The sequence below is a fragment of the Crocodylus siamensis genome, chromosome 5 (genome assembly GCF_052110815.1).
Source record: "Crocodylus siamensis isolate JL-2025a chromosome 5, ASM5211081v1, whole genome shotgun sequence".
Lineage (NCBI taxonomy): Eukaryota > Metazoa > Chordata > Crocodylia > Crocodylidae > Crocodylus > Crocodylus siamensis.
Genome location: NC_143399.1, coordinates 207,549,362 through 207,573,277, shown reverse-complemented (window position 1 = coordinate 207,573,277; position 23,916 = coordinate 207,549,362). Strand labels below are relative to the sequence as shown.

Below are 23,916 nucleotides of genomic sequence, written 5' to 3'. Positions count from 1 at the left end.
CAGCAGCACACTTATAAGATGGGAAACTCCCTTCTTGGGAGCACGGAGGCAGAAAGGGATCTTGGAGTCATTACTGACTCCAAGATGAACATGGGTCGACAACGCGAGGTCACGGTTGGCGGGGCTAACCGCACCTTGTTGTGCATCCACAGATGCATCTCAAGTAGGGACAAGGAGGTGATCCTCCCCCTCTACGCAACACTGGTCAGGGCACAGCTGGAGTACTGTGTCCAGTTCTGTGCACCCCACTTCAGGAGAGATGTGGACAACATTGAGAAGGTCCAGAGGAGGCCACCCGCACGATCCGGGGACAACAGGGCAGACCCTACAATGAGAGACTGTGGGACCTGAACCTGTTCAGCCTCCACAAGAGAAGGCTGAGGGGGGACCTGGTGACCATCTATAAACTCACTAGGGGGGGACCAGAGGGACCTTGTTTTCCCTAGTCCCCCCCGGCATAACAAGGAATAATGGCCACAAGTTGTTGGAGAGGAGGTTTAGATTAGACATCCATAAGAACTACTTCACTGTCAGAGCGGCTAGGTTCTGGAACCAACTTCCAAGGGAAGTGGTGCTGGCTCCTACCCTGGGGGATCTTTAAGAAGTGGATTGATGCCTACCTGGCAGGAGTCATCTGAGCCCAGTTTTTCTCCTGCCCAGGCAGGGGGTTGGACCTGAAGATCTACAAGGTCCCTTCAACCCGACTTGTATGATTCTATGGTTCTATGAGACTAGGACGGGGTTCAACATAGACAAATGCAGGGTGCTGCACCTGGGTAGAAGAAAGCCACAGCACACATACAGGCTGGGAAGTTCCCCTCTTGAAAGCACAGAGGCGGAAAGGGATTTGGGAGTCATTACTGACTCCAAGATGAGCATGAGCTGCCAATGCCAGACCGCAGCCAGCAAGGCGAGCCATACCTTGTCATGCATCCAAAGGTGCATCTCAAGCCGGTCCAGAGAAGTGATCCTCCCCGTCTATGTGACACTGGTCAGGCCGCAGTTGGAGTACTGCATCCAGTTCTGGGCACCGCACTTCAAGAGGGATGTGGCCAGTCTGGAAAAGTCAGAGGAGGACCACCCGCTTGGTGAGAGGGCAGCAGGACAGGCCCTACAAGGAGAGACTGAGGGACCTGAACCTGTTCGGCCTCAGCAAGAGGAGGCTGAGGGGGAACCTGGTGGCTGCCTACAAACTCATCAGGGAAGATCAACAGCGAATAGGTAGAGCCCTTCTCTCCCCAGCACCACCTGGGGTGACGAGGAACAATGGTAATAAGCTGATGGAGAACAGGTTTAGGTTAGAGATCAGAAGGCAATATTTTACAGTTAGGGTGGCCAAAATCTGGAACCAGCTTCCCAGGGAAGTGGTCCTCGCCCCTACCTTGGGCCAATTCAAGAGGAGGTTGGATGATCACCATTCTGGGGTCTTGTGAACCCAGCACTCATTCCTGCCTGTGGCAGGGGGTCAGGCTAGATGATCTGTTCCTCCTGACCTTAGCTACTATGAAACTATGGAGTTAGAGCAGAGCAGGAATTGTGCAGCAACCAGCAAACATCATGGCCAGCCCTGGGCCTGGTCCTGTTACAGGCCATTTGAAACATTTCCCCAGCCTCCTTGAAGAGGTCCGGGCATTCGTCCAGCCATACCAGCATCACGCACAGCAGCACGATCATCCCTGTCACTCTTTGCCATTTCCGTTCTCACACAACCAGAGATCATAGCGGCCTCTGGGGCCTCAAATGCCACTGATAACTCCTGTTGAGGTAATTATTTAGCTTTGTTTGGCACTTCTGAGTCCACATCTGGAGTCCAGTGTCCAGTTTTGGGCCCCCCATTGCAGGGGATGTGGACACATTGGAGAGAGTCCAGCATAGGGCAGCAAAAATTATTTGGGATTTGGGGCACATGACTTGTGAGGAGAGGCTGAGGGAATTGGGCTTATTTAGTCTGGAGAAGAGAAGATTGAGGGGGGATTTGATAGCAACCCTGAAAGGTGGTTCTGAAGATGGAGCCAGACTGTTCTCTGTGGTGACAGATGACAGAACGAGGGGTAGTGGGCTCCAGTTGCAGCAAGGGACCTTTAGGTTAGATAACAGGAAATCTCTCATTAGGAGAGGCAACAGGTTACCTCGAGAGATGGTAGACTCTTCATCCTTGGAGGTTTTTAAGGCCCAGCTTGACAAAGAAAGCCCTGGGTGGAATGATCTAGTTGGGGATGGTCCTGCTTTGAGAAGGGGGATGGACTAGGTATAACCTCCTGAGGTCCCTTCCACCCTCATTTTCTATGATTATCTTTGAAGAACCTCAAGCCCTTGTCTGTTCTCCAAGACATTATCTTTCATTTTGTATGCAGAGCCTGCGCTCTTGGCTCACAGATACATTACTCTGCATTTGGCTATTTTAGAACAGGTTTTGTGGGATGGCAACTCTCTCACCAGACAACTTGGATCCTTCTGTGCAAGTCACCTGTTCCCCTTGTTGTTTCCTGCCCCATTGATCTTTGTACCATCTGCAGATTTCACCAGGAAAGATTTACACTGCTAGATCCTTGATCAAACACTGCCCTGGGGCAGAGCAACAACCAGTCCCCGGGCACTCCACTCTTGTTTAGATTTGTCAGTGAGTGACTTGTAATCTGCCTGCAGGGCCAGGGTTTTTCACCACAATGTCATGTGGTATGAAGTCAAATGCTCCGGAGAAATCCAATTACGCTGTATCAACACAGCTTCCTTTATCAAACACAACAGTAATCTCATCAAAAAAAGACAACAGACTCCTCTAACACGACTCTGTTCCCTGCAACTGGTTTGGGGAAAGGGGGGCAGGGAGGAGGGCTCACTCTCTCCCAAACATCAGCTCTGGGCTCACACTTTGCCCTCTCCAGCTGTCACCTGAAGCTGTGGGGCTCTGAATGGGCCTGTCCAGGAAAACCTAAGCAGGGAGGGGAGGGGAACAAGGGCAAACAACATCTGAATGACTCTCATGCTAATACAGGCCACTGTCTCTGGTGCTGGCCCTCAGTTACTGAGCTAGAGTTAAATGCTGGAGGCTGCAAGTGAGAGAACAGGGGAATGATCCCTGGTCAGACCCAGCACACGCCTCTGTCTGCTGCTGTGCGACCTGGGAGCCTGGGCAAGATGGATCTAGGGTCTGGTGCAGCACGTGGCAGTCCTGGTATTCTTATGCCACTGTAAGGGCTGAAGACTGACCAAGGGGTGAAGGCCTGGCCCAGTTCTAGCACTGCCACTCTGCCCCAACCCCGCTCTGCTCTCACCCCCAAACCCCATAAACCCTAGCTCTGCCCTCCCTGAAAATGGAAAGACTGCAAAAGTTCAGAGGAGTTTAGGTAGGGGGTCACGTATCCAAAGCTTCACCCAGAATTCCACTTGTTTTCAGGCCACTTCACTGACTGGGTAGCAATAAACTGCAGGGTGCTTGATAAAAACTACATAGGTGCTGGGAGGGAGGGCAAAGTTATAGGAACAGATTAGAAGAGTCAGGTCTGCATTTCTGACTGAAGTGGGGATGCCTCCAAACCACTGAAAGCTGCAAACACCCCTGTTAGAAAGAGCCCACTGACTGAGCCCACCATGTCACAACCCCTATGCGACAGGGCAAGAGTAAGGAAGGCAGTATATAAATAAAACACCAGGGACAGATTCCTGACACAAAACTATGGCCTCACAGACATTTACAACCAGAAAAAATACACAAAAAGGTCCTTCATAAACCACCTTGGCCTGGCCCTCAGATGCATCAGCAGAGGTGTAATGGGTCTTTCCCATCCATCCATCCCATGCCAATTGCTCCCACATGCGAGCGCCTTGCATTTATTACAGTGCATGTATGCAGCCAGTGATAAACCGCTGCATTTCAGAACTGCTCATCTGAACACTGGGGAAGTCCCTGTTCCCCCGAGCACTACCAGGAGTGACCAGGAATAATGGTCACAAGCTGGCAGAAGGTAGATTTAGGCTAGACATCAGGACGCGTGACTTCATGGTCAGGGCGGCTAGGATCTGGAACCAACTTCCAAGAGAAGTGGTGCTGGCTTCTACCCTGGGGGTCTTTAAGAGGAGGCTAGATGTACACCTTGCCGGGGTCGTTTGGCACTGCTCTTTCCTGCCATGGCAGGGGGTTGGACTCGATGATCTGCTCAGGTCCCTTGCAACCCTAGACACTATGAAACAGTGCAAGACTCACTTGCATTGCCTCTACAAAAAGAAAATGACATCCCTCTCATCTAGTCTTTGGACGCATCAATAACAGAGTAGGAAAAGGAGAATGGGCCAACATAATTGATTTGAACTTTCAAACATCCCTCACAAGGGGCTTCTAAGGAATATAAAGAATTTTCGGGAAAGGAGGTAAAATTTGGCTGTGTGTGATAAACTAAGCAAGAGAAAAGAGATAAACACCATGGCCAAAGGACAACTGCAAGGAGCCATCAGGTTCCACACTAGCAATGGCCTCATCTTTGGCAACTAGGAAAGGAACTGGAGCATTGGTGGATAAATATGCAGATGGCTTAAAGTTATTAGGTCAGTCAAAACTGGGGAAGTTGGTGAGGAACTTCAGAGATCTAACAGAGTCTGGTGAATGGGCAACTGGGTAGTAGACTGAATTCAATATTGACAAATGCAAGGCAATACTTACTGACAAATCAATGAAGCTGCTCAATGAATCAACTCAACATGCAGCAGCAAACAGACAAAATGCTAGGATGCTTACAGATGGGACTGGCTTTGGCTCTACACAATTTAGCATTTTGATCTATGCCCTGGAATAAAACAGAAGATCTTTATAGATAAAGTCTGCAGATGATGCAAAGATAGGAAGCGTGATAAAACAGCAAAGAACACAGGTCACTGGTGTGGAGAAGTTTGGATTGCAGGTAAACTGGGAACAAGTAAACAGCATGAGCGTTATAGTAGTATGGCCAAAGTCAAGTCAGACATTGAGGAACAAGGAACACAGGGTACACCTCAGGGATGAGGGACCCTTCAGTACCAACTATGAACAGAATGTGAAGGTGACAGCAGACAACGAGCTACATGGAGAAGGGACAGTGCAATTCTTTTGGCTATATAAACATCTGACTCTGGGGCTGAGAGGTAATTACTGCCTCTGTGTTTGGCACCGGCGTGGCCACTACTGGAATACGGCATCCATTTCTGGTGTCCACAACCCAACAAAGAAGTTGATGAACTGGAGAAGATTCAGAAAAGGGCCACAAGACTGATTAATGGGCAACAAAGCATGTCTTACAATAAGCAACACACAGGAGCTTGATCTATGCATCATATCAAAGAGTAGGTTAAGAGGAAACTGTATGCCTATAGGTACCTGCGCAGGGAAAACAATGTTGATAATAGGCTCTTCAATCAATCAAAAGGATAACAAGATCCAATCAATGCCTGTAAGTTGAAGCCACACAGTGTCAAACAAGAAATAGGATATGATTTAGCAGTGAAGTAATTAGCCATTGAAACAGCTTACCAAGGGTCATAGTTAATTCTCCATCCCTGATCTTTTTTTTAATCAAGATCAGATATTTTTCTAAAAGATACTACACTATCATCACGTTCCTTTTCGGCATTATAATTTAATAATAGAGAATACCACTGAAAATATTCCAGTGCCACTGCATGAATAAGTGGTTTGTTCTCGCCTGGGAAACTGTGTTCATTGTGGGTCCCCTCTTTCAAAAAGGAAACAGCAGAAATAGATGGGTTTAGAGATGCATAGAAGTTAAAGAAGAATGTAAAAACTTCAATATGAATAAATTACACATTATGCTGTTTTGAGATGAGCAAATAAGAGGAGGTGTGATAAAGGTATACAAATAATAAATTCTATCAGGAAGACAAGGGGAAGAAAATTCTGGATCTTTCTAATGATACTAGAAGAATGAGACATTCAATGAAATTGCAGGCAGCAAATTTAAAACTGATACAAGTAAATACTTTTCATACAACGCACAATTGACCCGTGTAATTCACAGTCGCAACATATCAGAAATCAAGAGCTGAAAAAAAGAACTATACATGTATATAGAAGTTCTCATTATCCAAAGCTGTGGTAGTAAAGTCCAAAGGCAAAAGCAAAACAAAAAAGCCTAGGGGCTGTGGAAGGCCTGTATACCGCCCTAATCCCAGCAGGGCCTACCTCCTACCAACCTCGAACGCCTGGGACTGGGGAGTATTTCTCATCTCTCCCCCTCATGGAACCAGTAGTGATCCTGTTAGCGATAAAATGTTGGAGTATAATGGCCCCTTGGTCCAATCCAGTACAGCAGCTCTTCTGCTCAGCCCAGAGAACAACACTGAGCAGAAGAAGCACGTGACAGATCTCAGTGTATCAGCCTTAATTAACTGGGGGACAAAATTAACTCTCAGACAGGCTGCAGGAGCTCAGTGAAACCAGTTCTACATTATTCTGTGGTATCTATTCCCTTGGTATACATGGTAGGATGTGTTCTAAAACCCCCGGGAACTGAAATGCCTGCCAGACTATACAACAAGTCTGAGTCTACTAGCTAAACCATTTGGACAGTCTGAGAAGAAACTGTTTATTTCCTGAGTTTATAACCAAAAAAATTGATAAATACCTCAGAATCCTTTATGTAACATGTAAATAGGTTCAAAAGGAAATCTCGAGCAGTATTTTAGGGCTTAGTTGTAGTATTGTATTCACCTGCTAAAACCTGGCATAAGAAGATCTGTAGAACCATAGAGTTTTTACATTCTTCTTTAACTTCCATGCATCTCTAAACCCATCTATTTCTGCTGTTTCCTTTTTGAAAGAGGGGACCCACAATGAACCATAGAGGCATGGAGGTTTTTAATTCAATGATGCTGCCACAGCCTCTATGGGTCATGTCTGCACAGCCTCCTCAGCAAGCCAAGAAATCAGGCAGCATCACAGGTTTAGCACAGCTGTGAGCATGAGCCCAGAGGCACTCTCCAACTCCCTGCCTCAGGCATGTTTCTTGCTGCACACCCTGGGCCATGCTAACTTGGGGGCAATATCCTATTTTCTGGGCTTTGAGCAGGAGTGAGTGGACACAGTGAGCTTCCAAGCAGCAGTCCTGGGCTCATCGCAAAGGTAGCACAGATCTATCTGCAAACAGCTGGACTACGTGCCCTTGCTCAGGGATCTCCTGAAGCTATTCCACATGCCTATGGACACCATCTAAGTTTCAAGATGAGTGAACCTTGCCGACAAGTGACAATGCAGATGCCTTTGCGTTACTGATTGTGCAAAACCTTGGAGATCTTGGACAAGAAGGACGACAAGCTGCTTTAACAGAGCTGCTGGGCTGACCTCGCTTGCACAGGACCATCAGACACTTCCCTTAGACCCTTTTTTACCACGTAGACCACAAAACAGGGCAACATGTGTTAGGCTGCTGGTGAGCCAGGACAACAGCCCATCAAGCTGGCCAGTCCAGTCTCATGGTTTCCTTGTGCTGCCCCCTTCAACTGCTGTCCCTGATTTTATGCGTAGACTGTAAACTCTTTGAGGCAGGCACAAGGACTTCATAGGATCATAGCACAATTGGGCTGGAAGCGAGCTCATGAGCTCATCTAGTCCAGTGAGGGCAAGATTGTCCCTGGCTAAGCCATCCCAGCCAAGCATCTGTCCAACCTGCTCTTGAACACTTCCTGGGATGAAGATTTGGTTCTGGGGGTGTTTCATGCCCAGCACAATGAGGCCCCGGCCCCTGACAGGGGCCTCCATATACTACAGCAACATGAGTTGCATAAAAAACACTTGAAAGAGTTTCAGACTCAGAACCACATGGTCCATAATGCCAGGGACTGTTGCACTCTAAAATTAAATGCTTTTCCCAGCAGCCCAGGCAGGCCATCTCATCTACTCCAAAGGCTTTTAGTTTCCAGGCAGAACTCAATGGATCGCTCAAAAACAACCCATTGTCATTCGAGTTCAAACTGCAACCACCCAAGTTGTCTCAAAGCTCAGATCAGAAGGGAGGAGTCACCCCTGGCATTGTGACAAGGGGTTTCAGGGCACTGGCAGACAAACCAGAGGCTCCAATGTCAGTGACAGGAAGACCTGAGCCCAGGCGGGAGCTATTAATACGTTATGAGCTCTGCCCTTTGCTATCATTCTGAATTTGGATCTGCGGCACTGGAAAAAAGGCCTGGTGGAACGCTTGCTCCCGCCCAGCAGAAAGGCATCTGGCAGGGCCCTTGCTCAACACAAGACCAGACACTCATTGAGCATTGACTCTTCTCTTACTACTCAAAGGTCTGGCCTTGTCTTTTTACCACTTGTGGAAAGCTGTAGGCGCTGTCTTAGCCTTCAGAGGTCACAATTGTTGCACCTGCCAATGTGTTGTTCTTCCCTGGTGATGCTTCATCACTGGCAACACATGGAAGAAGGGTGCCCCCCAACCAATCCAATTGCCTTTGGACTTACCATCCATGAGAGTGCTGCATCTTGACTACTGAAAGCGTATTTCCTCTTGGTACTGTCTGCCACCAACCTGACTATTAGCACGGATTTAATTTTGATACAACTCAGTCCTGTAGAAGGTACAAAGAATTGATCCAATTGGTCTCACCCCAAATAGCTTTATAGGTACTCTAGTCTTCCTGGGTTTCCACAGACCTCGAATACAGAGGTGTTCCTAGACTTCAACCCACATCTGAAGTATTAACAGTCACATTTGCTGGGGAGGGAATGGTGAACAGAGACAGTTTGCACCCGTTTTCTGAGAACACGCAGCCCTCATGAGAGCTTGGCATCTCCAGAGGCCACACAGCAGCATGGAAGGTGTCTGGAAAAGATCAGTGCCAAGTGTTCAAGCATGCCAAGGTTTGATCTGAGGTCTGGCAGATGGAGGGAACTGGGCAACATCACAGCCTCCAGAAATATGAAGTAAAATTATATTTGATGGGATTCATTGCATTTTCAATCCCTTGAAATGTGCCTAGATTTGCAAATAGAGGAAAGACACCTGAACAGTGTATAAGCCAACTGCTCCAGCTGATCACAGACCTCAGAGATCACTGAAACAGAGAGCAGGTTTATGGGAGAGTAAGCTGTGCACATTAGCACATGCCCTTGCATGCTAATCCTTAACAAATAGTTAAGCCTAAATCCTTGATACCTCTGGTGAGAAGCTGCTGTCCCCAAGCACTGTGGGAAGGCTCTTGAAGAGACAGAGAGAACACAGAGAAAAACTCCTCTCTGGATACAATTTGCACACACATCTAACAGGAACAGCACCTCCTACCCCTGCACAATGGCCTTCAAAGTCCTGCCTGACTTTGGGATCCTGATTCCAATCAGAGCTGTTTTTTCTGCGACAGAGGAGAAAAAGGAGAGGGGTAGGAGGGGGGCTGCGAGTGGTAAATCAAGAGACTGGACAAGTCCTGCGACCACAAGATGCATTGTGGAGCTCCCAAAGTCCTTATGCTACACCCACACCACTTTCTCTGACTGCCAGATCACTGGACAGATGCGATCACGGGGCATACTGGCTCAGCAGGGATGCAGGATATTTCCATCTTTGAGCACAAGGAAGCTCTGGGGAGCAAGAGAGCTCTTTTCCCTGGTACTGCACAGGTAACACTTCCATTCTTGGGATCTGGAGGAAGGATGTTTCATCTCAGTCTCCCCTGTGGGAAGCAGAACAGAGCCCTGCTGTAGGGGCACATCTCATGTCATGGAAATAATTCCATTCCAGCCCGCAGCATCCAGGAGGGCTTAGAAACAGGGGCCAGGTGGGTCTGTCACAGACTCCAGATGTCTTGTGTAAGCTAAGGCACCAAGCACGGCTACTGCTGAGGCATCAGGGGCCAAGCATGTCCTTGCTAGCAAGGCCCCTCATACCTAGCGAGGCTCTTGGCAACCCACTCAGGACAGGATGTATGGCCCCAGCTGTCTGCAGAGCATGAGAAAGGTGGCAACTGGAGCTGGGAGCTCTTCTCCTCTGCCTCTTCCCTTGAGGGGCCATGGGTTCATGGGACTTTTGAGATCTAGATCCAAACCCCGAGTCCTCCTGGGCTTCTGGCACCAAAAGCATAAAGGAACCAGGCAGACCCAGGCTAAGGATCTCTAGCACCTGCTCCAGAAGGACCAGATACCACTGAGGCTCCCAGAGCCAATTAGCTTGGCAGGGGCGATTGGTGCCCAAACCCAATGGGATCAACATCTCCAGAGTGAACCAGGTACCACACTGGATGGCCCTGAGGTCCTGTCCAACTCCAGGATCCTGCCATTCTAATGAGAGCAGTTCCTTCCAGGTGAAGAATGTGCTCTTTGCCCCTGGGCCCCAATGGACCCACCCAGGATGTTTCACACGCTGCATATGCTCCTCAGAAGCCCCTGGTTTTGTACTACAGGAGCCACAGGACTCGAAACCAGACTTCTCATCAACCACTGAATTACTGACACCAGGCCTGATTGACACTCCGAGTGGCAGTGGCCAAGCTGAAGGCCTCCACACACAACATGCCAGCAGCAGCCAGTGGAAGGGAGGGGAGCACTGTGCCCGCGGCGCTGCCCGATTCAGTCGTTGTAGCATTCGGGGGTCCCCACACAGGAGGCAGGGCCTTGTGCCTGGCACCCTGAAGGAGCTGCACATGCAGCTGCCCCATCATTCTGCCAATGCACCCAACGCTGTACACGGGGTCACCCTGTCTCACCCTCGCGGCCCAGAAATGCCTCTACCCAGCAACCCTGCCTGCAGCGCTTGTGCTCGTCTCCACTGCTTGCGGCAAGGGGACCACTCAGCTACATGGAGTCCAGTCGCACTCAGCTATCCTCAGAACACCAGATCCAGGATCATGGCACCTATTAAATTCAGAGCTGCTTATGATTAATGTCTTAAGCAGGCAGCAGCAGGCTCCTGACCATGTCTGTGTGGCAGGGCTGGTCGCAAGCACTAGGACATGCTCAGACTCTTGACAGAAGAGTGGATGAGGGTGACCCAGGAGCCCTGGATCCTGCCTGATGGCCCAGACTCCAGGCCAAGCCGCCCTGTGGCATGTGCACTCTGTGGCTCACCAGAAGCCCAGCACCTTGAGCCCACTTAACAGCAAAGTATCTGCAGGCAGCAATACAGGCAGTTCCAACTTTCTTGTCCCATCTGGATTTAACTGCTGCTTGTGCTGGAAAGGCAACATGCTCAAAGCAGGGAGTCAAGAAACCTGGCCTGACATTGGTCTGATTCACTGAGAGCGCGTGGGCAGGTCACACCATCTCTCTGCCACATCCTGGAGAGCCACAGGACATAAGATCATCAGCACCAAACCATGCGATCTGTGAGGAGCAGGCAGCAGCATCATTCAGAACCTCCAAACCCAACAGGAGCAGCTAAACACAGCTGTGCCACAGGTGATCATGGGACCACCCTGGAGTCCAGCAGATGTGATGGGGTCCGGCAAGATGTGAACAAGCGTGAGAGCAGCAGCACTTCTGCTGGCCGGATACAGAGCAGCTTTCCAGGCTTGCTGGACAGACTGAAACACAAGTGCCTGCCGCCAAGGCCTGACTGCAGACGCTCTCAGCTGAGGTCACCTTGTGTGTTCAGAAGAGTCTCTGGCTTCTTGGGTCAAGTTGCTGGGCACACAGGTGACACTGGCACAGCCATCAGCACACTGGCTCTCTGGAGGTGCTGCTATTGTTTTTTCACATATGTATTGTTGGTGATTGACATGGCTGCAAGTTTACACTGCAGTGCCCTGAGAAACCAGGCGCGGCCCATTGTGCCAGGCACAGCGCAAACATGATAGCAGCAGGCCATGACCCACACAGCTGCCAGTCCAATGGGCGGCTCAGCCAAGGAGCAGGCTGGGCTGTGGGAGACTGCAACAAACAGGAAAGTAAATGTGGCATTCAGAGCCAGTGAGCAACAGCAAATGCTTCTCATCCCTGCCAAATCATTGCCAGGCAGTAGCTCCTATAAGAGGAGGAAGCAGTGAAACCAGGCTGTGGACCGGGTTGCCCAGAAAGAGCATGAGCCAGAAGCCCAGTGAATGCCCAGCAGAAGGGGGAAGGGCCGCTGGATGGACGCTGGAGGAATGGTCCAAGGCAGGCAGCTGGCCTGGGAGCTGGGCTGCATGGCAGCGGCAGAAGTGAAGGCATCTGGTAGTCAGAGAATCATAGACAAGCAAGGCTGGAAGGGAGCTCCAGAGGTTGCATCTAGTCCAGCCCCTGCCTGAGGTAGGATCAGCTCTGTCCAAACCAGCCCAGACAAATGCACTGTCCGACCTCTTGGCAAAACGACACAGTCAGCCCTGGCATGAGACAGCACACCCTAAACTGCCACAGGTAAAGCAGGGGAACTGTGGCAGCCAATTCCCAGTCATTTGACCCCAGTACTCTTTCCTGCCATGGCAGGGGGTCGGACTTGATGATCTGCTCAGGTCCCTTATGACCCTACAAACTATAAAACTATAAACTAAGCTTCTACAACAGGTTTTTAATATACACTGGAGAGCCCCAAGCAGAAGCCATGCCTTTGCTGCAGAGGAAGGCAAAACCTCCCCAGTCTGGACCAGTCTATCCCCAGCACAGCATTGGGCTGAGCCTGAGTCCAAGGGCAAGACCCTGTAGCCAGGACCCTGTGGGGTTGGTCCCAGCAGGGGCATTGGCTTAGCCCAGTCCCCATCCCTAGCCTGGGCTGCAGCACCCAGCACTTCTGGGAGAGGCTTAAAAACCCCAACACATGGAGCACAAAGAGGCAGGGACAACCAGCAAAGCCCAGGAGCTCGGCCAGGAAGAGGCCGTCGGAAATCTCAGTAAGACTAATGGGTGGGAGGGAGGAGTCTGCAGACAGAAAGGTAAGCGTGGAGTGGAGGAGGCTGAGAGATGGGACAAGGAGGGGTGGCAGGGGCGGTTGGAGGGGCAGGAAGCAGAGCACAAGGAGCAGTCTGTAATGGAGAAGAGCATGATGGGAAGAGGAGGACCCACCAAGACCAGCATGCTTCTTGCTGACCTCCAGCCTGACCCCCCCAGGACTATATCTGACGACCCCCATCCACGTTGGTCCCATCTGCCCAACCTAGAGCCAGACTTTGAGAAGAAGATCTCAGGCTCAATTTACAGACATGGAGCAATGCAGGATTTGCAGGCTCCTCATGCCTGTCTGTCGTGCAGAGAAGTAGGATGGCTGGAACAGGGAGAGCATGGACTTGGCAGGACAACGCAAGGCATGAGTCTGCCACAGAAGCAAGCAGGAAGATCTTGGCGTTGTTGCACAGTGCAACGACTAGCCTGGAGGGGGAAGTTGCTCGGCCGGGGAATGGAGCAGCACTGGGAAGATGCACGTACCAGTTAAGCAGCTTTCTGTCTGGGGTGGCTGCGACAGGGATGGACTGAGCGCAACCTCGAGCCCTGATTGCTGTGCTCTCCAGGTCAGACCTAGGGGTACAAGAATGGGGCAAAGCAACCAAGAAGGATGGCGAGGGTTGGCTGGAGATGTCAATAACTGGACTCTGCACAGGAAGAGGAAAGAAGAGGATGGGGAGGAAGAGAACAGAAAAGTGTCATCAGTCCCAATGGGTGAGGCATTCCAGAAGGAGTCGGGGGAGCTGGTGGAGATGGCAAGTAGCGACAATGAGAAGAGAGGACAATCCCGAAAGGGATGTGGCGATGGTCAGAGGAGGATGGATGCGACACAGAGAGCAGAGAGCTTGGCGTGGCTGGGATCAGCTCAGGGGAGTGGTGAACATATGGAACAACTCCAAGGAGGGGACAAGCAGCAGGGAGCCATCTGGGGGAAGCCCAGGTTGCCAGAGATGGGCACAAAGTACCTGATGGAGAAGCAGATGCAGAACCAGGACCTGAGCAGCAGCGAGAGGGGAGGGAGCAGCTGGAAGCAGCAGTGGTGGGAGAGGAAATATTGAGAGCAGCAAAGTAGGGAGGAGGAAGTCATAGACCTTTCTGGACCAGAAGCAGGCAAGGGGGAGGGGGCAGAGGTGGGGACAGGAGAGAGGCTCCCTGGAACGAAGGTGGGGAGGGGGACTGGATGGAGCTAGTACTCCCCGCTCAGCCTCAAGCCCAAGAATGCTGCGAGTTGCTTGCATGTGCCTAACTTGTTTGCATCCATTGCCTGGACTGCATTGCTGGGGAAGAGGCAGGCAGTAGGTCGAATCAACCTGCAGTTCAGGACAGCACTGGATACAGCGCCCTGCGAGGCACTATTAGCGACCACAGGGATGCCGAGGATTAGCAAAGAGCTGTGGGGAAGGTGTGGAACATGCTCAAGGGGAGACAACAGCAAGTCATGCTCAGACAGGGAGCATACAGTTGGCAGGAGGAGTTGTTCAAGGCTCAGTCTTGGGGCCTGTTCAATGTAGCATTTTCCATAATGATGTTGACACAAAACTCAGAAGCCACCGATGAAATGTGCCAGGAAGCATCACAGAGCCCTAAGAGGGCTGGCCTAGCACAGGGGAGGGGCCAGGCAACTGCAAGACCCAGAGTGGTGAGAATAAGATGAAATTCAACAGGACAAAAACCTGCGCTTTGGGCCTCAACTCAGCAACTGAAGAGAGGTGGCAAGAGTCAGTGAATCACAGGGCAACTATGAACCGCCAGTGTCACACAGCTGTAAGGAGAGGCTGAGGCAACCCTCACGTGCAACGGGTCCAACAGAAACAGGGAAACCTGGATGCTGGGGGGGGCAAGACTCATCTTCAGCACATCTCTGGTCCCCCCCTTGCCCTGTTCATGAAAGGCATTCAAAGGGAGCAGGTGCAGTGAAGGAGGGGTCCCAGGTTAAGAATCCTGTCACATGGATGAGAAGCAGGGAGCTGGGTTTATTCGGCAGAGGGGAAGGCTGCATAGGCCAAGTGGGGCTGGAACCCCCGTTCAGAAACACTAAGTGAGTTCACAGCACAAAGGAGCTATGAAAGCACAAGGATGACACCAGCAGGCACAAGCCATGAGCAGATTTGAGCAGGAAAGCAGGTTTGCACATGCACATGCAGTCAGGTTCAGGGGAGCAGCTGGGGAAAGGACCTGAGCAAGCTTCAAGGCGATGAACAATTTGATCTGTCTGTTAACACGACAGTTCAACGTGGGGCTCAGGATACCCTGGAGTCAGTGACTCAGGCCCTCTCTGGGCCCATGCCCATGTTTCCCATAGCCGGTGGGCAGGGCTGCCCGACCTAGAGCCAGATTTTGAGAAGGAGATCCCGGGGTCCCACAGCTAGTGGGCAGGGCTGCCTGCAGACAATTATACCCATGTAGAATGAGGCCTGACACAAGCCACGCCGTGAGCAACAGCAGCACCTGTGCTAGCTCCCAGCAAACAGCCGCAGAAAGTTACAGGAGCGACTGGCTGCATCAGAGCCCCTGTGTCCAGCTGGCTGCAACTGCTTCACATACTTGCCCCTGCTTTGGTCCCTGCACCACGGCCACTGCTGTAGCCTGGGCCTAGCACTGAGGACCACCCAACCCCCTGTGATCATTGCTTCATCCCTTCTCTTACACAAAACACAGCTGGTTTTCAGGGGTGACTGTAATCCCAGTTCCCAGAAAGCACGAGGAAGAAGGCTGCAAACTGCCTGTCCCTGCTGCAGTCACACAGTTGGGAAGGGGCACATCCCCCCAGGGCACAGATGGACAGGAAGGCTCTCAAGGGGCTCAGAAGCTTTCCTCAAGCCACGCAAGCTCTGAGTACTGATGGTGAGAGATTCCCCCTTGACAGAAGAGGCAACATTTAAGCTATTCCCCAAGCTCTGAAAGGAGGGAGAGTGAGAAGAGACAGGCTCTGGGAAAGTGTTCAGCTGTGATTATGCTAAAACATGTGACCAAGACCCATCACTGCCATCCCCAGCTCAGCTGTACTAATGCAGACTTGTGGAGAAACACGTTTTTGGTGTTTCTATCACTACAGTTAAGCTAGTCTATCCAGTGTGGCCATAAGGACTCTGAAAGCTGGAGGAGCCTTCTTTACATTGCAACTCCTGCCAGTGCCAGTGTCAATGCCGCTGTGCAGGCAATGCTCTGTCATGGAGATGGGGCCATAGAGGTCACTGCAATACCAATGACTTAACACATGAGATATAACCTCACATGGCCGGCCAAGTCTGGACCACCTGGAGCAGCTTTCCATTCACAAGGGAGAAAATAATGTCTTAATGGACATAGGAACTGCATTCACCTCAGGGTGCAGAAGCATCTCCCCAGAGACGGGTGGGGCTCCTGGAGGAACTGAAAGAACAGGGAGCCCAAAATCTGGTCACGGGAGAGGAGACTGTAGAGAAGGGATGCAGCTCAGGCAGAGGACTAGGAGGCCGTGGCCACCACGACAGCCCTGGGCTTAATTACAGTCTGACCCCTAAGGTGGCAGCACTTGGGAACTGGATGTGTCCCCATGGAGAGCTCAGCTCCTCCTGCAGAGGCGGGGTAGCAGCAGAGGTGAAGGGTACAGATGTCAGGAATGGGGGATCCTCATGGGACCTGTCTCTATGCAGGAGCAAAGGCAGGCCTCGGTGCTGGGAGGTGGCCTGGGAGTGGTGCTGGCGGTGGGCAGAGGGGCTGGGCCACAATGGGCAGGAGCACTGACTCGGGAGCAAGAAGCCTGGCACTGAGTGCACGACAGTAGCAAAAGTTTGCATGAAGCTAGAGGAGGGACTGTCTTTGGGGATCAGGTGGCTGTTGGCCAAGGGAGATCAGGACAGATGTAATGCCAGGTCTCTGCCCCAGAGAGCACAGGGGGCTGCAGCTCAAGGCATTGGACACAGGGTCTGCCTGGTGGCTCTGCAGAGGGAGGAGTCCAGGGGCCTGCCGAAGGAAGTGGGAGGGATAAGCAGTGGGAAGGAGCTCAGGCAGATTCGATGCACCTATGTGCACTGCAGGCCCCACAGAGAAGAGGCAGCTGCACTTGTCCCCGGGGATGTAAGAGTTAATCATTCCCTGGACAATCCGGACCCTTTGAGCCCTGCGTGGTGCAGGCAGCGACTAATCCAGGGCGCTTCCCAGAGAACGCGGCTGGAGCCCAGGCATCGGCTGCAAGGCTGGCCATTGTGACGTGCTGAGGAGCCTTCCCGGGCAGGCGCTGAACTCTGCGCCGGCTCCAGACTGCACTCAGAAACAGGGATTCAACCCCCTTCGGAGCCCAGGGAGCCCCAGTGCCCGGAGACGCCCCGGGGCCAGCCCCACCTGCCAGCACAGTACCAGCATGGAGCCCCGAGCACGAGGGGTGGGCAGGCCGGCCGCGGCGTGCTCGTGCTCACACTCCCAGCCCAGCCCAGCCCAGCCCCAGCCCCAGCTTCGCTCTCTAGACCTGCCTCCAGCAGGCTGCTCACTTCTTAATTAGATTTTTTTAAACAAAAAGCGAAAGTATTTGTTAAAATCCATCGGATTAAACAAAGGTGCTGAACTGACTGTGAAGGGAATAGGAAATGAAAGCGACTCACCCTCTGAGGGAGAATTTTGTCAGCCATCTTCCTCCTCTTGGCACTGTACATTTTTTAAAGAAAAAAACACGTTACCATGGTGACAGATCTAGGAGTAACGAGGCCACCTGCTAAATTATCCTGACATCTCCACATGCTGGTGCACAGCTGTGCAGGCATTGGCAAAAGGGTCTCACCCATGCCCCATACCTGGGACCCCCACTCCCCATGGCCGGGGGACGGCCCAGAGCAGACCCAGGCTGCCTGTAGGCTCTGAGGAACGAAGCCTGTGAGTTCCTAGACCAGTGGCCTTCTGCTGTGTGGAGCGGCACTGCGTGTGCGTCTGCACAAGCACATGCCTTCTATACGGGCAGGGGGGTGCGGGCAGCCACATGTGCATGTGCGTGTGCAGGTGTGTGTGCACACACACGGCGCTTCATGAGTGTCTGTGGATTGACCATGAACATGCTTGAGCAGCTTTACATGTCTCCATGTTTATGCACGTCCACGTGAGTGCACGTGTGGGTGCATATTGTATCTGACAATCAGCACATGGGTGGATGCACACCTGTGACTGACGATGGGGTGTGTGTGTGCGTGTGTGTGTATACACAGAAGGGGGGTGCACTCTATCCACAAGTATGTATCTCCATGCAAGGGTGTCCAGGCATACACTCCCCTGTCTGCACATATCTGTGCACAAGGCATGGTGCTGTTCCAGGAACCCAGGCCAGGCATCATCCTTGAAGCATGACACAGCTGGTGCCCAAAGTCTTTTGCTGTGGGGAGGGGCCTGCAGCATTCCTGCCCCCCTCTCACTCTCTCCAAAGGCCCCTTATGTCTCTTTCTGAAGGGCCCCGTTTCAGCCCGTTTTCACACTCATTAGTGATGTGCGTACACCCCTTTCCCTCCTACCGTCTCCCAGTTATAACCAGGTCTCACACAGCAGCTTCACGTGAACCTAGGCCTGAGGCTACCTTTGTGTGTGGAGGGAACTACTGCTACCTCCACTCTCCCAGCCCTGCTAGGGTCTGGTCCAGGGCAGTTGTGTGCGCGCGCGCGCACATACACGTGTGCCATGTGGGCAGGGCAGGGACCTGAGGAAGCAGGGGAATGGTAAAGCTGGGCCATTTCATGACAGGAGGCTTGGTGCCAGTTGGCAGGCAGAGAGGGAGCAGAGGTGCGAGGACACAGAGCCATCCACAGGAAACACGATTAAGAGGGAGAAGGCAAAGGCAAGGAACAGGCTAAGTCCCAGCCTAAAGGAAATTGGGGCATGTACTACGGCTCCCCCGTCTTGCCACAGCCCACTAGACACCTGGAATTTACCATCTCTGCCTGTATCATGCCTGCCAATGCAGAGACCCTTATTCCCTACCCAGACCCTGCCAGAAAAAGGGTGCTATGGGCCCCTAGGCCTAGCCAGATGCAGAGCAGCTTCCCAAGAGGGGCAGGGACTCCTCAGAGTAACACAGGCAACAGCTCCAGGGAGAGGAGACACGTGGAGGAAGTGGGGCGAGTGAGGTGGCTGCTGGTACCCCCAGGCACGGCCGCAGGGGGTCGGGTGCACTCCCTGCAAAGGGATCAACACAGGGCTGGACACCAGAAGCACCAGGTGGATCTGGAAAGGTGCTTCCTGCTGCAGCTGGGCCAGCCAGCTCTCCGGGGACAAGCGAATTCCCAGAGGGTAAAGCCCTGAGAACAGGTCAATGCCCCTGGATACCAGTGCGTGCAGCAATTGGGACAGAGTGGGGGGAAGAGGGGGAAGTGGAGGGGGGGAAGTGGAGGGGATGCTCATGGGCTAGCACCAGGCACAGCCATCTGACACGCAGCCATGCCAAGCCCACACACCCTCCCACAGCATTTGCTTGGAGCACACTCGCACACACATAGCACTGGTGCCCTTTCTGGATGTGCCCTGATGTCCAGATGTGCTGAGACACACTGGAAGTTCACTAGCTGCTCCAGTGCATCCAACTTGGACCTAAAGGAGCTCCAGGGAAGCAGTTACAACCTGTACCCAGATGTGCTGTACCCTCAATGCACTGTTTGAGCTGGGAAGCACACGCAGTGCTTATGCTCCAGATGTGTAGGTGCTCCAGGGGAGCAAGCCCCAAGCAGTTACTGTTTGCAAACCCAGCCTGGAGAAACCAGCTCAACAATTTGCAAATGAAGGGTCTGCTGAGCAGAATTATAATGCTGCTGTAACAGACTATGCTGCAGTGTACAACAGCATGTAAACTCTTATGAACTGGGTTGGGCATGAGGTTAAAGATGGGTAACTTCTACCAGAAAAGACAAGGAAAACCAGAAATTACTCCCACAGCTCCCATAATTTTCTGAGGATTCCACCAATGATTTAATTTGTGAGAACAATTGTGAAAAGTGAAAGCCTCATGAATCCTCATGCAAATGTATTTTGCCTTAAGGATCCTGGCATGAATATTCATGTGACCAGGCTGAAATCTCCTCAGTTTACTCCCCTCTTGCTCATAAGCAAATGCAGGGAGCCAGTCAGGAGCAGAAACATTACTAGGCCAATCAGCCAGTCAAGTGACCAATCAAGGTGCAGTGTGAAAACAAAGTTGAAAGCAAAGTCAGGGAACAGTCTGTGGCTGGGAAAGACCTGGCCCTGCACCCAGGCCAAGCAGGCTTATGGCCCCCAACACCTTGCTCCCACACAACTCAAGGCTTTGCTCAGACAATTCAAGACCAAAAGACAGGGCAACATCTGCTGAACACGGTCTGCACGGCCCCTGCTCCCATCAAGGGAGAACGGATATGTCTGCTCCGTATCTTTGCCCACCGCTTGCCCAGGCAGGAGCCTGATTCTCCGGCCCCCTCCCCAGTGCTCACCTCCTGGTGCGGCTCTGGGTTGCCTGCTGCTGCTGCTGCTGCTGCACTTGCTGCTGCACCTGCTGCTGCTGCACCTGCTGCGGCGCCGTGCGCTTCCGTGTTGGCTCCATCACGGCCTGGGGCATCCCGGGGCGCACTGAGGGGCTTCCCACGTAGGCAGGGCCTGGGGGACCCATTGGTGCCCCTTGATGGGGCATTCGAGCACCCGATGGCATCCCAGGACGCTGCAGAGGGAGAGCAAAACAGAGAGAAATGCCAGGTGAGTTGCTGCTACTGCAGCAGGAGTGGTGCTGGGGTGCAGTGAGCCCATATCCCAACGCCAGGACTGGCGAGGTCCCAAGTTTTGGCCTTTCTGCCCAGCCATGGACCCTCGGTCCTGGCACTCCCTGGTCCTCAGAGATGACCCCAACAGTAGGGTGGGCTGGTGACGGTGCAGGAGAGGCTGGTGCTGGGAAGACACCAAGAGCATGAGTGAGAGTGACAGTCTAGGCCTTGCTACTGCAGCACACAGTGCCGGGGCTGACCACAAAAGGCACAGGAGCCACGGCTGGCCCAGCTGTGGCCAAGCCTGTAGCCAAGGGTAAAATGCGGGGAGAAGGGCAAAGCGCTCGCCCTGAGGAGCTGCCAGGGGTCAGCACGACAGCATGAAACAGCAAGAGGGAGTCCATGGCACTAGGCCTCTTCTGAGAGCAGAGGACCCCAAGGGCTGGGCAGCATGCCCCTCAGCATCCAGCAGTCCCATGGCAGAGGACCGGTCCAACAATCAGCTCGATGCAGAACCGGATCCAGGATACAGTTGGTCCTGGCAGCAAGATGCTAATTGTCCTTGGGAATGACCACAACCCATGAAGCAACCCAGCCTTTACAATGCACCACGGGGCACAGAGAGGAGCGCAGTGGGCACCTCCACATGATATACTTGAGTTAGGGCATTTTATCCTCATTTCCCCTGAGCTATGGACTAGATAACAGAGCCCCTGCACCAGCCACAGCCACTGGGCAGGGGTTGACATCAGCAAACCAGCCACATGACCCAGCTCTGTGGCCCGGCCAGGCAGCAACTGCCCCAAGCTGCCCAGCCTCCTCACGAGGCCAAGGGCAGTGCTGGTCGCAGTCACAGGCGCAGGGCCAGAAGGGACTGCCAGGCCTGCGGTCCAGCCCCTGCCCTGGGGCTGGCAGCGCTGGAGGGGTGGATGGACCCCGGGGGGGAGGGGTGGAAGCCACAACGGGCAACTGTGATGTGGAGGAGGGTCCACTGCAGAAGGCCATTAACTGCTGATAGCAGGTGGAGGAGACGGCAGCCAAGGCGGGGCAAAGAGGGGACAAACCAGCAGCACGGAGGCCACGGAACAGGGCCAGAAATATCTTCAGCTGTCCCGGCTCGTCCCTGCGGCACAGCCACCGAGGCGGTGCTGACAGCTGTCCGGACACACCGGCTCCTTCCCCACTCCTCCCCCAGCCCAGGCCTGGCCACAGTCCAGTTGCAAGCAGCAAGTGGCTCAAAAAACCCTTCGCAAGAAGGCCCCAAGTCCGGTCTCCTGTCACCTGTCAATCCACCAGCCATGGCCACCTTCCAGCCAAGACCAGCAGCCCCGCTGCCGCCTCAGCTGTCCCACACCCACCCTGGGATGCTACCTGGCAGGGGGCACCGTCTGCGCCGCTGCGTGACCAGAGGGCCTGGGGCAGTGGCCGACCCTGCTGCTGACCAGCTTTACCCCTTTGAAGGCCTGGGAGCTGCCCCCTCTCCGGCCGTGCTGAGGGGGCATCACACCAGCAAGCAGGAAACAGCTGCGCTGGAAAAAGGGCAAGTCCCTGGTACCCACGGCCCATGCTCTACCTCTTCTCATGCCCCACTTCCCCCGTGCTTTGCCCTCCTGCTCCCAGGCCTGGGTCTTTCCTGTCTGCGCAGTCCTCGGACCTGGCACAACTGCCCCTCCAGGGCGCCCAGACCCCTCCACGACTGGCACAAGGGTGACCAGGCTCCGCAGCCCACAAAGAGGGAAGGGCCGGGCCCTTCCTGGGATTCCCCCATGCACCCGTTCCCCTCTGCACTCTGAGCGCCCATCGCGCCTGGGCAAGGCCGGGCTGCAGGCAGTGCCACGGCCGCCCCAAAGGGCAGCAGTGCCCAGGGCAGGGCCAGGCGCACAGCAGCTACCGCGAGCTGCAGAGACACGTGCCGCGTATCGTGGGCAGCAGCAGGACGGAGGGAGGGAAGGGTAAAACAAGAGTGAACACGAGGGAACCCTGCTTTGGGTGAGAGGGGCCTGACTGTGAGTCTCCCCCTCCCCCCGGAGAGGCTGGAATCAGGGCTGTGACAAGCAAGGGGAAGGGATCTGCAGGCAAACCCTTCCCCCTGGACAGCTATCACTGCAATGTCATCAAGTTTCTAGTGGAGCTGCCAAGTCAGGGTCCATGCTCCGGCTCCGGCTCCAGCTCCGGCGGGCCTTGCCTGCTGCCCAGCTCAGCAGCGAGTGCTCCCGCACTCCCCTTCCCAGCGCTTTCCCATGCCCCGTCACCGGGGTCCAAGTATTCCATGATCCCACAGCTGTGGCATTTGCTGCAGACTCCACCCACGGCTGCACACTGTGCGTCGCTATCTAACCACCCTCGTTCGCCAGACCCGGCACAGCTCACATCTGAAGCCCAAACCTTGACTGCAACCTCTCTGAGGCAGTGACCCACTTTCTTCTGAGAGTATGTGCACAATGGGGCCCCAAACCTTGATGGAGGCTTCTAGGCACAGGCAACTGGTAGGGAGGCACGGGGGGCACATGCCCCCCCTGAGATCGGCCCCCAACTCGGCACCGCTCAGGATGGGGCAGTTTTCTTGCCATGCAGGCCAGCGGCGTATTGGGGGGGAGCAGGAGCACAGATGCATGTGGTAGCATAAGCTCAGACCACCTGGCCCAGTTCTCCATTTCGTTCCTGGAGCCGAAGGCTGGAATCGGAGTCACAGAATCCTAGAGCTGCAGGGCTGGCAGGGAGCTCCAGAGGTCACATCTAGTCCAGCCCCTGCCTGAGAAAGGATCAGCCCTGTCCAAACAGTCTCTGTCTTTCCTCTTAGCACAATTACAGTCACCCCTGGCACAGCACCAGACATCACACCCTAACCTGCCGCAGTGAACGCAGGGGGACCGCGGTGGCCAACATCCAGCTTCTATACCAGGTTGTCAATATACATTCCAGAAATCCCAGGCTGATACTATGTTCGCGCTACAGAGGAAGGCAACACCCCACCCCCACCCCAGTCCGTACCAATCTGACCAGGGGAAAATCCCTTCCTGACCCCAAATAATGGCATCGGTCTGATCCTGAGCAGAGGGGCAAGACACTCTAGACAGGAACCTTCCTTTCAAGTCCCAGCGGGAGCATTCAAAATCCCCAGCCTTGGCTGCAGCCAAGTGGTCCAGAAGGTAGCACCAGACCTTTGGTCTGACCCACTGTACATCACAGGCCCTTACATTTCACTTGTTTTTTCCGGTGCTGAACCCCAATCCTGGTGCTTAACTACAGCATCTCCCAGAACAGCATCCAAGCTGGTTTGAAGATGGTAAGATGGAGAATCCCCGCTTGCCCAGATTGGCCTGCTTCGGCAGATCGTTCCCACTGCAAAAACCTGCTCCTAGTTTGAACTGGGAATGGCCTAGCTTCCAGCCACTGGTTCTTGTTGCACCT

The 23,916-nt window shown here is 53.4% G+C and overlaps 1 protein-coding gene across 5 annotated transcripts in view; it reads right to left on the bottom strand.

Moving 5' to 3' along the window:
• The window catches only part of SMARCD3 (SWI/SNF related BAF chromatin remodeling complex subunit D3), a 160,270-nt gene that overhangs the window by 103,722 nt on the left and 32,632 nt on the right, over nucleotides 1-23,916 (bottom strand). For all 5 annotated transcript variants that reach the window (XM_090048161.1, XM_090048157.1, XM_090048158.1 and 2 more), the window contains exons 2-3: nucleotides 20,242-20,465; nucleotides 17,407-17,449 (exon numbers count right to left, since the gene is read on the bottom strand). In XM_090048161.1, coding sequence (XP_089904287.1) covers nucleotides 17,407-17,449; nucleotides 20,242-20,465 — 267 coding nt within the window. The remainder of the gene's footprint in view (nucleotides 1-17,406; nucleotides 17,450-20,241; nucleotides 20,466-23,916) is intronic.